Below are 13343 nucleotides of genomic sequence, written 5' to 3'. Positions count from 1 at the left end.
CACTGACTTTATTGATCTAAAAATCTTCACAAGGACAATGACTGTTCTGTGAAGAAAAGGAACCAAATGGCATGAAACACTAGAAGTGAAGGTAAGGGTGAGGGATGGGGCCAGAAATCCATCAGGAAAGTTGGTGTCACCAGGGAACTGGCAGAGGAAAAGGAAGGGAGGTGCATGCAAGAGTTAGAATTGCAAAAAGTTGAAATGGTTGGGGGAGAAAACTCCCGAAACACCCCTGGAGTCCATTGGATGCAAGCACAACAACAGCAATCATTTCCTTTGTAGAGGACGGAGGAGGAGTCCCCTATTCGGCTGCAAACTCTGGAGATGCAATGCTGGGGCTGGGCATTGAGGGCTCCCCAGAAAGCATCACAGGAAGGTATCACACCACTCTTGAAGGTATCCAAAGCAGTCCTGGGGCTGCTTGGCTTTGGTGCTACCTGTGTCCTTCAGCCATACCTGGGCAAAGTCTTCCTCTTTCTTTAGCACCAGAAACCGACCAAGGACAACACAGGCCTTGTCAAAGCTCCTTTCCTCCAGCTTCTTCCCCAGCACTTCACCAATACCGGCCAGGCTCCCTACCGGTTTTCCCCCATAGGCTCTGCCGTGAAGCCTCAGTGCTTTCGGGAGGTTGTCATCTTAATCAAGCTTATCAGCAGTTCCAGTTCCCATAAAGGTACCTTCAACACCAGGCCTCTCCGGCCAATCTGCTTTTTACACTATGGATTAACTTTGTTCCTCGTTGTTTGTGTTCTGTAAATGACTAGGAGAGACCAGAGACCAGACCCTCTCTCCTTGCAATCACTAATCTTTGTTACAGATTATCATCCTCTTTTATTGTCCTATACCTAATTCAGGCCAGATGGTACAAAAGATACCATGACTGTTACATCTTCAGTGTAGATTGTAAAATTACCTTTCCTGAAAAGAAAAATACTGTCATAACTAATAAGATTATTGTACCTATACATAAAGCCTTATATAGAAAGGGTTGAAATTCTGTGAAGCTCCCCAAACTTATCTATGTAAATGAACCCAAACTTCTACACTTTCGAACACTGACTTTCATTTTTTGGAATCTGTGCTTCCCAAGTGGCCATCCTCAACTTTGTGCTTAAATAAACTCTCTTTAAACTGGATTCTAACCCTTTTAATTATTCGATGTTGACAAGAGACTGAGTATGCTTCCTAAATTCCTTAGGGAGTGGCTAAGTTGAGAATCAAACTCCAGCCCATATTCTGAATCAGTGCTCTATATCGCCTCTCACTGGATGTCAATGGGCACCACGGAGAAAATCACAAAACGATGGAAAATAGGGAAAGGATTTAACTTTATTGAGCACATTACTATGGCCTGGAAAGTTCTATCATTGTATTTCATTATTATGACAATGTAATGAATGACTATTACTTACTAATACTTGTAAGAAAGGTTAGAAAACTTGCCCAAGGTCACAGATAAGGATTAGCCCTCAAGAAACTTATTTCTGCTGGGAATTAACATAAACCCAGAAGGAACTGGCATAACTATAAGATAATGTCAAATCTGTAATAGAAATCAAAACATAGTAAAATCTCTGAGGAAAGAGTGTTCAGTCCAAGGGAGATGCTGGTGATACATCCTAGAGAAAAAGGAGGTTGTGATCTAAGGCTTGATGAACAGATTTGGATAAAAAGAAAGAAGGAATAAACAGCATTGTTCCTGACTTTTGTTCTTTTCTATACTTGTAATTTTTTAAAACATTTTATTGTTTTACAAGATATGGGCTTTAGGGTTAACAAAAGTTCATTTCCTGATTTACATCATTTTATAGGAACTTCTAAGCAGGGACAGATGCCTAAACTTAGAAAACCATAGGATATGTAAGGGGAAATCAAGAGCAAAGAGGTTATTCTCTTAAGGTTAGAGTAAGGGGGCAAGAAGTAGATGTTGGGAATGAAAAGAAAGAAAAGTTTAGAAAAGAAAAGTGAAACGTAAGGAAGAAAAGTGAAACTCCCATAAGGAAGTCTATTTTGAAACATGGCTTGGGTTCAAAACTTTCATGGCTCAAGCCACTGACCTGTATGGTCTTAGAGAACCTTTCGTAATTAAGATGCTGCATTGTGTGTGTGTGTGTGTGTGTGTGTGCACGCGCGCACACACACACACATGTGCATGCACGCACGTTCATTTTTAAAGAATTTTAGAGATACAGAAGAGAAGAAAGGTTTTCTCAGCCAAGACTTTTGCCAGCCTTCTCAGATCAGTAACATGTTGTCTCAATCCGAGGAAGTATTGCTACTGCTTAGCATTTGGGGTGAAGCCAACTGCGATATTCAGCAAATATGAGTTTCATCCTCTTGAAAATAATTGCTTTTACATCTTGTGACATCTTTCATGGACTCTGCAATGAAAATAAATTATAATTTCTTTGGGTGGGAGAAACTAAATTAGAAAGAAAAATGATTAGAAACAGAAGGCAGCTTGACGCTTGTGATGCCAGATTTGTTCAACATGTGATTCGAAAGCTGTGGATAAGTTTTTCTGGCCGTTCTCCCAATTAACAACCTTTAGCTTACTTAAAAGCCAAAATCCATGACTCAAAAGAGTGTGCTAGGAAGAAATTTTTGACAGATAAAATTAGCTATTCCTGGCAACATCAAATAGCATATACATATACTCATGTACCTTTTTTTTGGGAGCGAAGCTCAAAATACATCAAGATCTAACTTAAACTGCTCCCAGGGCTCCAGACCTCAATTATAATAGTTAACATTCATCAAGTACTTACTATGTGCCAGGCATTGCAACTATTTTTTACACCAACATTATGAGATAGGTACTATTCTCACATAATCTTATTTTAAAGATGATAAAATTGAGTCAAGGGAAGCTAAATAACTTGCTCAAGGTCACTCAGGTAGAAAATGGTAGAGCTAGGACTGAAACTGAGAAAACGTTTCTCCACTATATTCTTTAAGAAGTCCTTACCAGCTGAGGGTGGTGACTTGTGCCTGTAATGCCAGCACTTTGGGAGGCTGAGGTGGGAAGATTGCTTGATTCCAAGAGTTCAAGACCAGCTTGGGCAACATAGCAAGACCTCATCTCTAACAAAAACATAAAAATTAGCTGGGCACAGTGGCATGTGCCTGTAATCTCAGCTACTCAGGAGGCCAAGGCAGGAGGATGGCTTGAGCATAGGAGGGCGAGACTCCAGTGAGCTAGTATCACACCACTGCACTCTAGCCTGGGCAACAGAGCAAGACCCTGTCTCTGTAAAAACAAACTCCTTACCTTCAGGAAGTTTATAGTGTAATACTGGATTCAGACAAGTACCCTTCAGCGTGGTAAGTACACACATAGTTAAGAGTGCTGAGGATATATGTAGGAAGGTAATCTAACCTTGCCTTTGGTTATTAGGGAAGTAACTTTGAAAGGGACAGCTAAACTAAGAAGTTATGGATGGAGAAAGGGGGAAAGAGTTTGAGGCAGAGGAATAAGCAAGTCACCAGGTCCAGAGATAAAAGAGAGCTCAGCGCCATGGGTGCATAGAAAGACACGGCTAATAGCAATGGAGAGCCTTTGAAAGATTTCAAACTAAGGAGGAACCTGACCTGATTTGCATTTCTTAGACTTTTGGAGGCTGCTTTGGAGAATAATCTGTGAGTAGAACAAGAGGAGAGGCAAAGAGACCTATTAGGAGGCTATTGCTTTGGGGTAATGCTAAGCTGACCCCAGGCAGTAGTGGTGGAAAGGGACAGAAGCAGACAGAACTTCAGAGCTATTCAAAATGTGGACTTGACCATAGACGACATGAAAGATAACAGAGAAGAAGGAATTGAAGTGGCTGCTACATTTCTGGCTTGGGCAATGGGATGGATAGGATGCCATTCACCAAGATGGGAAAGCCAAGAAGAGGAGTAGGTTAAAAAATGGGGTTGGAAGAAGGTAATTAATTCATTTTTTACCATGTTGAGGTGTCATGCAACATACGAAAGCATGTGGTGATCATGATCATTCTTTTTCGTCCTTTTTTTGTTTGAGACAGGGTCTCGCTCTGTCACGCAGGCTGGAGTGCAGTGGTGCAATCACAGCTCACCACAGCCTTGAACTCCCAGGCTCAAGTGATCCTCCCACCTTAGCCTCTCAAGTAGCAGGGACTACAGATGTACCTCACCATGTCTGGCTTATTTATTTATTTTTTCATTTAGGGATGAGGTCTCACTATGTTGCCTAGGCTGGTCTCAAACTCCTGGTCTCAAGTAATCTTCCTTCTGAGCCTCCCAAAATGCTAGGATTATAGGCATGAGTCACTGGGCCTGGCCTCATTCTTTATTTAATAAAAGAATAACTCTTGTGAGTTATCTTAATCATCCAATTCTCCTAACATACTTAAAGAAGTTTGATTCACAAAATTTTTATACAGGGGCCAAGCGCAATAGCTCATGCCTGTAAACCCCAGAACTTTGGGAGGCCAAGGCGGAAGGGTCACTTGAGACCAGGAATTCAAGACCAGCCTAGGCAACATAGTGAGACCCCATCTCTACAAAAAATTAAAAACTAGCCGGATATGGTGGTGCATGACTGTAATCCCAGCTATTTGGAAGGCCGAGGTGGAAGGATCACTTGAGCCCAGGAGATCGAGTCTGCAGTGAGCTATCATCACACCACTGCACTCCTGCCTGAGTAACAGAGTGTGACCCTGTCTTTAAAACAAACAAACAAACAAACAAACAACACCAATAGACCTTTTTTTTTTGGCGTCTAGTAATCCACAACTATCAAGACATACATATATATAATTTATCTTATCACTAGGGCATTTCAAACATAATATAATTTCTTTTAAAATGACTGAGAAGCTAACAAATTGACCTATTTAAAAATCACCTCAAATAGTACAAAATGCTATAAAATAAAAATATCTCTTAATTAGTATGAACCTATGTTTAATTTAATAGAGATACAGATGATTAGATATAGAACTATTATTGATGTGTGTATATGCCTTGGTTAATATACACACATATTTCTTGGCTCTGTCAGCTGAAAGGGCCTAGAGCAACAATTCCCCTGCAGCAAGAAACACTCTATCACCCAGATCTTGGTTGCTGATACCATTCACCGATAAAAGAAACCAGTGTTCCTTTGAGAAATGGCTGTTTTTATGACAGGAAATATACAAGATCAGCCTGGAGCATCTTACAGTGCCAAAAAGTACTAAAGCGCTCCAAAACCAAAAGACAAAACCACCCTACATTGGTGGGGCTATGCCAAAGGGCACAGAAGCCAACTGAAAGAGCTCCTAATGGCCAAGCGTGGAACAATTTGATTTCTTAAACAGTACTATTGGTTTATAATGCAACATATAAAATAAATATTCATGATTTTATGACATAAAGAAATGATTGAATAAATGAATAAATGGAGGAAAAGAGACAAATCTTTCTTGCAGAAGAATTCCAAATAATTTATTTAGGTATTCCGCCCTCAAGGATGTGGAATTCCACTCCCCACTCCTCAAGCGTAGGCTGCGTATAGTGACTTCCTTCTGAAGATTGCAGAATGGGCTGCACAAGGTGGCTCACGCCTGTAATCCCAGCACTTTGGGAGGCTGAGGTGGGAAGATCGCTTGAGCCTGGGAGATCGAGACTGCAATGAGCCATGAAGGTGCCACTGCACTCACCCTGGGCAACAGAATGAGATCGTGTCAAAAAAAAAAAAAAGAAGTTAGAGAGATTATGGAAGAATGGAAAAGGGGAGAGGTAAGGGGAGTTGCTTTATTGTGGAGAGACCTAATAAACACTACCTCTCAGGTGGTCAAGGTTAATATCAACAATAAGTCATGTTGACTATGTACCCTTGATAATATATGATGAAAATGGCACTTTGTACGGGTTTTCTCCTGTAAAACACTAGTCTAATATGAGAAAGACCAGGCAAATTCCAAAAGAGGACCGTCCTATAAGATACTTGGCCAGTACTTCTCAAACTGTCAAGTTTATGAAAAGCAAGAGAAGCCTGAGAAACTATCACAGCCAAGTGGAGCCAAAGGAAACAGGACAACCCAATGTAATGTGGTAACCTGGATGAGATCTTGGAACAAAAATATGACATTAGGTAAAATCTTCGGGAATCTGAACAAACAATGGACTTTAATAATAATGTAGTAATGTTGTTTTTTTAATTGTGACAAACGTACCATACACATTTAAATTGTTACTAGTAGGGGTGGCCAGGTGTGGTGGCTCATGCTTGTAGTCCCAGCACTTCGGGAGGCCAAGACGGGCGGATCGCTTGAGGCCAGGAGTTCGAGACCAGCTTGGCCAACATGGTGAAACCCTGTTTCTACTAAAAATACAAAAATTAGCTGGGTGTAGTGGCCCATGTCTGTAACCCCAGTCACTTGGGAGGCTGAGGCACAAGAATCGCTTGAACCTGGGAGGCAGAGGTTGTAATGAGCCGAGACTGCGCCAGTGCACTCTAGCCTGTGTGACAGAGCAAGAGTCTGTCTCAAAACTAAATAACAAAAACGAAAAAAGATGTTAATAGTAGGGTAAACTATGTATGGAGTGTATGATAGCTCTCTACATAAATCTAAAACTGTTCCAAAAAATAAAGAATATACATTTAAAAGTCTGATTTCCATCAGAAATTAGTTTCTTGTGAATATTCCCAGAACTACCTTATGCTAATATAGGGGTATTCTCTATTCACCTCTCCCTATCCTCTCTCCACCTTTCTCTGCTCTGTGCCTAGGAGGCTGCCTTATGGTCAATGTCAACAGCCTCCTTAGCTCTCTCACTTCTTCCAGTAGGATTTGGGCAACAGAGAAATGGAAGGATGGGGACGCACCAGCCTGAAATCAAGAGTACAGAGGGAAGAAGTTGGGGGATTTATTTATCCAGCTTCTTCCTCGTTGAGTGTGGAATTCGCAATGGTTCTATTCCTCCATTGAAGGCTACAGCTCCTGTTGGGCAGCCCTCTTCAACAACACCGTATTTTCTGGTAACAGTTCCTTCCTCCTGTCCCCTCTGGCTAGAATTCCTGACAACTCCTTTCTGTGATGCAACAGATGACAGCTCCCTTCAGCTAGCCCTGAAGCTCTCCAACACGCCTTTTTGGTTTTCCTTGACCCTGCCCACACATTTGTAGGCAGTTCCCTTATTAACAGCATCTGAGTGTGCCATCTCTTTCTTGTTCAGACTCTGACTCATCTAATATACAAATAAATATATAGATAGATGATATATTTGTATATCAGATTAGTCAGGGTCTAAGCCAACATATATAATGCTTGTTTGTTTGAGACAGAGTCTCACTCTGTCACCCAGGCTGGAGCACAGTGGCATGATCATGGCTCACTGCAGCCTCAGCCTTCTAGGCTCAAGCGATCCTCCCATCTCAGCCTCCCAAGTAGCTGGGGCTACAGGGGTGAGCCACCACGCCTGGCTAATTTTTGATATTTTGTGGAGATGGGATTTCACCATGTTGCCCAGGCTGGTCCTGAACTCCTGAGCTCAAGGGGTCCACCCACTTTGGCTTCCAAAGTGCTGGGGTTACAGATGTCAGCCACTGCATCCAGTCAAAATATATATATTCCTTTCATTTACTGAAAAATAAACATACTATACACACTTTTTGTACCTTGCCTTTTTCTCATCTCAACACAGTTGGGTTTCTTTCCATGTCCATATATATATATATATAGACCTACTTTATTAACATCCCATAGTATTCCATAATATCCCATTGTCTGTGTATACCCTACTTTTAAATATTATATCTAAACATGAGAATTAAAAGCTGAAATTTAGCCAAGGGACCTTGGAGACTGGGATGGGATAATACAAGAGGGCTGAAAGATCTATGATATAATGGAACCCTGTGTAGTTTTGCAGTAGTTAAGAGAGTGAGCTTTGGCCTCAAACTGCTTGGGTTCATATTTCAGCTTAGCCATGCTGTATGACCTTAGGCAAATAATTTAGCTTTTCTGTGTGTAATTCCTCATCTGTAAAAATGGGGATAACATTACCCACCTCAAAGTAATACTTATGCTCAAAAGCAGTTTAGTTTTCAAGTCAACTTTCAAGTTAGACTGTACCAGGCCACATGGCACGAATACCGCCATGAGCCTCCCTCCTGGTCTCTGGTTCTTTCTCTTCAGCCTTCTGCAGCTTCGTCCTTATTTCATTCTTCTGCTGCTCATTGCACCTCTCTGTCCCTTTATATGTCCCTTTACAGGATTTCTCCCTGTTGATATTTAAGACTCATTTTAAATGAAGAATTAGACAGTAGATTCTGGTTGGGTGCGGTGGCTCATGCCTGTAATTGCAGCACCTTGGAAAGCCAGGGCAGAAGGATCGCTTGAGCTCTGGGGTTTGAGATCAGCCTGGGTAACACAGTGGGACCTTGTCTCTACAAAACTTTTTTCTTTTTTTTTTTTTTTTTTTTTTTTTTTTGAGACGGAGTCTCGCTCTGCTGCCCAGGCTGGAGTGCTGTGGCCGGATCTCAGCTCACTGCAAGCTCCGCCTCCCGGGTTTACGCCATTCTCCTGTCTCAGCCTCCCGAGCAGCTGGGACTACAGGCGCCCGCCACCTCGCCCGGCTAATTTTTTTGTATTTTTTTAGTAGAGACGGGGTTTCACCGTGTTAGCCAGGATGGTCTCGATCTCCTGACCTCGTGATCCGCCCGTCTCGGCCTCCCAAAGTGCTGGGATTACAGGCTTGAGCCACCGCGCCCGGCCTACAAAACTTTTTTCTAAAAAAATAGCCAGACATGGTGATACAAGCTTGAAGTCTCAGCTACTTAGGAGGCTGAAGCGGGAGGATCACTTGAACCTGGGAGATTGAGGCTGCAGTGAGCTATGATCACACCACCGCATACCATCCTGAGTGACGAAGGGATACCCTGTCTCAACAAACAAAAAAACCAATACAGTAAATTCTAGGATTGTGTTGTTACTAATGTATAGTTCAATACAAGGGATATGAATACATTTTAAAAGCATTCTTTATAAAGCAAAATAGCTGTCAGCCACCCCCCAATCCACCTTAAAAAGCAAGGATGAACTGCCTTGGATGATACGCTGTTGTATTCTACCAAAAGTTGTTAGTATGATTGCTTAGATTAGCTTCTGCTCCAGTAGTCAAGGGGTCCTTCACTACTGACGAGGACTTAGTATAAGGTTCCACCATTACCAAAAAGGTAAAGTGATTAACTACACATGCAATAATGCAGGACACAGCCAGGCATGGTGGTGGCTCATTCTTCTAATCCCAGCACTTTTGGAAGCCAAGGAGGCCAGGCCTGACCAACCATGGTCAGGTTCAAGACCAGCCTGACCAACATGGAGAAACCCCATCTCTTCTAAAAATACAAAAATTAGCCAGGCGTGGTGGCTTATGACTGTAATCCCAGCTACTGGGGAGGCTGAGGCAGGAGAATCACCTGAACCCAGAGGCGGACATTGCAGTGAGCCAAGATTATACCACTGAGGCAGGAGAATCACTTGAACCCAGCAGGTAGACATTGCAGTAAGCCGAGATTGCACCACTGTACTCCAGCCTGCACAACTTTGTTTCAGAAAAAAAAAAAAAAAAAAGGAGGGACACGTTTCAAATGTTCAGATTTTTTTTTTCCCCTTTACAAGTGTCATTAAAAGATATAGGTACCAAAGAAATTTTGTTGACAGAAATATCTCCAAGAAGTTCAAAATATTTTAGAGGTGTTTTTTTCCTCACCACCTGAGTTCAAGAATTCTCAGCATTTTACAGAAGAGGCCCCTCCTCTCCTCCTATAAATGACCTCTAAATGTTGGACTGTCTGAGGTCTTGGTGCTGGTCTTTTATCTGCCTCTCTCCTCATCCTAAATGCCTGGTTTCAATTGCCACATACACACTGAGGATGTCCAGTTTTCTGTCCTCGGGTCTGACTTTTGTGGATTTCAGTTGTGCCGGCCTTCTTTTTGTTTCTTAAGTGCATCAAGTTCTTTCCTAACTCAGAGTTTTTGCATTTGCTGTTTCCTCTTCCAGGAAGGCTGTCTCTTTCTCATCCTTCAGTGTCTCTTCAAATGTCATTTCTTCTGAAAGAGAAAGGCCTTCCCTGACCACCCCCTCTAAAGTGGTCCTTCCCCTCCCCTTGCTGTGTGTTGCTCCATCAATAATTCCACAAGACATCTTTCTGTTTCTTTCTCCAAAAGCTTTTTATCACAATAGAATGTTGTCTAATTTATTTTTTTGCTGATAGTCACTGTCCCCCATCAGAATATAAGTACTTTGAAGGCAGGAACTTTGACAAACTTGTTCACTGCTGTATCCCCAACACTTAGATAGTGTTTGATACAAGTCAAGGGCTCACTAAATACTCATGATGTAAGTAAATAAATGTATGAATCAATGAATCAATAATTAAACGAATGAATGGAATACTTAAACATCCAACTCGTGGTAACACAGCACATCAATGTTCACTTGAAATAACTCTCAAGCTTCCCTTTTGTCCCTCCATTAACAAACCACGGGTTTCATGAGATAAGATATGCAAGGATAACTTTAAAAGTGCAATACACTTAAATAATAAGAAATTGGGAAGGGTCCTCAAATTATTCTTTGCTTAAATTATTCTATGCCATTATTGGCTCGACATAGTGTCACAGGCCTGTAATCCCAGCTACTTCAAGGGCTGAGGTGAGACCCCCATCTCTAAAAAAGAAAAAGAAAGAAAACATCCAGGCTAAGTGTGGTTGGCTCATGCCTGTAATCTCATTTTATAATCAGCATTTTGGAAGGCTGAGGTGGTAGGATTATTTGAGCCCAGGAGTTTGAGACCAACCTGGGTAACAAACCGAGACCCAATCTCTTGAAAAAAAAAATTCATCATTACAACAAACATTAAAAGAAACCCAGCTGAGTGTAGTGGCTCACACATGTAATCCCAGCACCCTGGGAGGATGAAGTAGGCGGATTGCTTGAGCACAGGAGTTCGAGACCAGCCTGAGCAAGATGGCAAAATCCTGTCTCTACAAAAAATACGAACATTAGCTGGGTGTGGTTGCACATGCCTGTAGTCTCAACTACTTGGGAGGCTGAGGTGGAGAATGGCTTGAGCTTTGGAGGTGAAGGTTGCAGTGAGCTGAGATAGTGTCTCTGCACTTCAGCCTGGGTGACAGAGCCAGACCCTGTTTAAAACAAACAAACACAGAAAACCCCTCAAAACCCGTAACTATGCCATTATTTCATTCTAGCAATTTACTAAACCACATATAAAGTTTGCATTCATATTAAAGAAGAGGCAGAGGGACTCTACTGCCTGAGAAATTTATTGAGTTATAGTTTTATTGACACTGTAAGTTGTTTAAAATTGAATGGATTGCCACATAATATTTATAAATAATTCATTTTTTGATGTTTTAAGGGTTGGATTCTCTTCCTTTTTTTTTTTTTTTTTTTTTTTTTTGAGACAGAGTCTCGCTCTGTCGCCCGGGCTGGAGTGCAGTGGCCGGATCTCGGCTCACTGCAAGCTCCGCCTCCCGGGTTCCCGCCATTCTCCTGCCTCAGCCTCCTGAGTAGCTGGGACTACAGGCGCCCGCCACCGCGCCCAGCTAATTTTTTGTATTTTTAGTAGAGACAGGGTTTCACTGTGGTCTCGATCTCCTGACCTTGTGATCCGCCCGCCTCGGCCTCCCGAAGTGCTAAGATTACAGGCGTGAGCCACCGCGCCCGGCTGGATTCTCTTCTTTTAAAAGTAGTTTTATTTCTACCCAATGATTTCTCAAAATTCCATTGTTAAACAATCAATTGATCAACAATTTAACAAGTCTGGTACCTATGATATTGTCACAATTTGTCAAGGTATTGTGTAGGGAAATAGACTAGCATTATAATCTTACTTAATAAAAATGTGTACCTATGTCTGCATAGAAAGAATAAATAAAAAAGAAATAAACAAAACACTTAATGATTATCTGGATAATGAGATAAAACGTGATTACTATTTATACATTAATGTAGTTTCCAAATTATTTATTATAGGCACATCTTATTTTTGTAATACCATAAAAGATATATATTATTTATATCCTTAGGGAGCATATCTTATAACTGGAGAAGAAAATAAAGTAGCATACAGTAAACAAATAGAAAACAATTGAGTGCAAAATAAAAATAACAAAAAAACAAGAAAACAATTGAGTGCAGAACTGTATGATTACTGAGAATAAGCCCAATAAGTTGTTCAGAGAAGAAAAGATCAGAAATCTTGAATGAAAGTTCAGTTCAGTTCTCTTTTTGTATAAGTATGGCAGAAATTTAGCATCTGCTATCTTGAGAAAATTAACATGCATAATGAAATAAAAGTTCAGGATTACGCCTGGCTCAAGTGATCCTCCCATCTCAGCTTGCCAACGTGTTGGTATTACCCTGTGAGCCACAGCGCCCAACCAACATGTTTGCATTCTTTTGCAATTCTTCTGATTAGAGAACATTTTAAATTGTTAAAAAAGAAAGAAAGAAAAAATTTATACCACAATATTTGCTCTCAGACAAAAGTAATGCAGCAAGATTGACTGCTCTTAAGTTAAATAAACGAAGGACTCAATTAAATCATTCTTGTAGCACACGTAGTCACTCAAAAGCGTAGAGACTCTGCCAGGTGTGGTGCTGTGCGCCTGTAGTCCCAGCTATTCTGGATGTTGGGAGTTCAAGTCCAGCCTGGGCAAAATAGCAAGATCTCATCTCTAAAAAAGAAAAAAAAGGCATAGCTATACTATACATTTATGTAAATATCTTTATTTTATTAATTATAGAATGCTATTAATTATAAAATTCATATTTTATGAATCACAAAATATGCTATTAAACTATAATAAATAGATCATTAATTATAACATGAACCCTGATAAAATGTGAAAAATCTGTATGTTATAATCAGTGAAATAAGATACACTTTTTGTGACTGTTTGGTGAATGTCTACTGCACCCCTAAATATGAGGCCGTGGTACAAGCTTTTGTTCATCATTGTACCCACAGCCAGCGCAAATAATTTCCTAATAAATCCAATGAATGAACGAACAGGTGAATGCATAATCCAATCAATGAATGAACAGGTGAATGCATAATCAAACAAGGGAGTTTGTCTTACACTGCAAATGCCTAAATGATAAATAAGAAAATGCCTTTTAAAAAAGTGTTTGCTGCTAAATAAATACTGTAAAGTAACAATAATATTGTCTGACATTTATTTTTAAGTGATGCACATTAAGTGATGTGCATAATCAAACAAGGGAGTTTGTCTTACACTGCAAATGCCTAAATGATAAATAAGAAAATGCCTTTTAAAAAAGTATTTGCTGCTAAACAAATA

The 13343-nt window shown here is 40.7% G+C and overlaps 1 protein-coding gene across 1 annotated transcript; it reads right to left on the bottom strand.

The window, feature by feature from the left end:
- Positions 1-369: 369 nt before the first annotated feature.
- Positions 370-638, bottom strand: LOC117072864 (barrier-to-autointegration factor-like). The gene is given in 2 exon segments (XM_033193316.1): positions 370-590; positions 593-638. Coding segments are annotated over 2 exon segments (267 nt in total).
- Positions 639-13343: the final 12705 nt, after the last annotated feature.

The sequence above is a fragment of the Trachypithecus francoisi genome, unplaced genomic scaffold, assembly GCF_009764315.1.
Source record: "Trachypithecus francoisi isolate TF-2019V2 unplaced genomic scaffold, Tfra_2.0 Lachesis_group4, whole genome shotgun sequence".
In the NCBI taxonomy this organism is placed as follows: domain Eukaryota; kingdom Metazoa; phylum Chordata; class Mammalia; order Primates; family Cercopithecidae; genus Trachypithecus; species Trachypithecus francoisi.
Note: the sequence above shows the minus strand (reverse complement) of the source record. Positions and strands in the feature narration are given on the sequence as shown.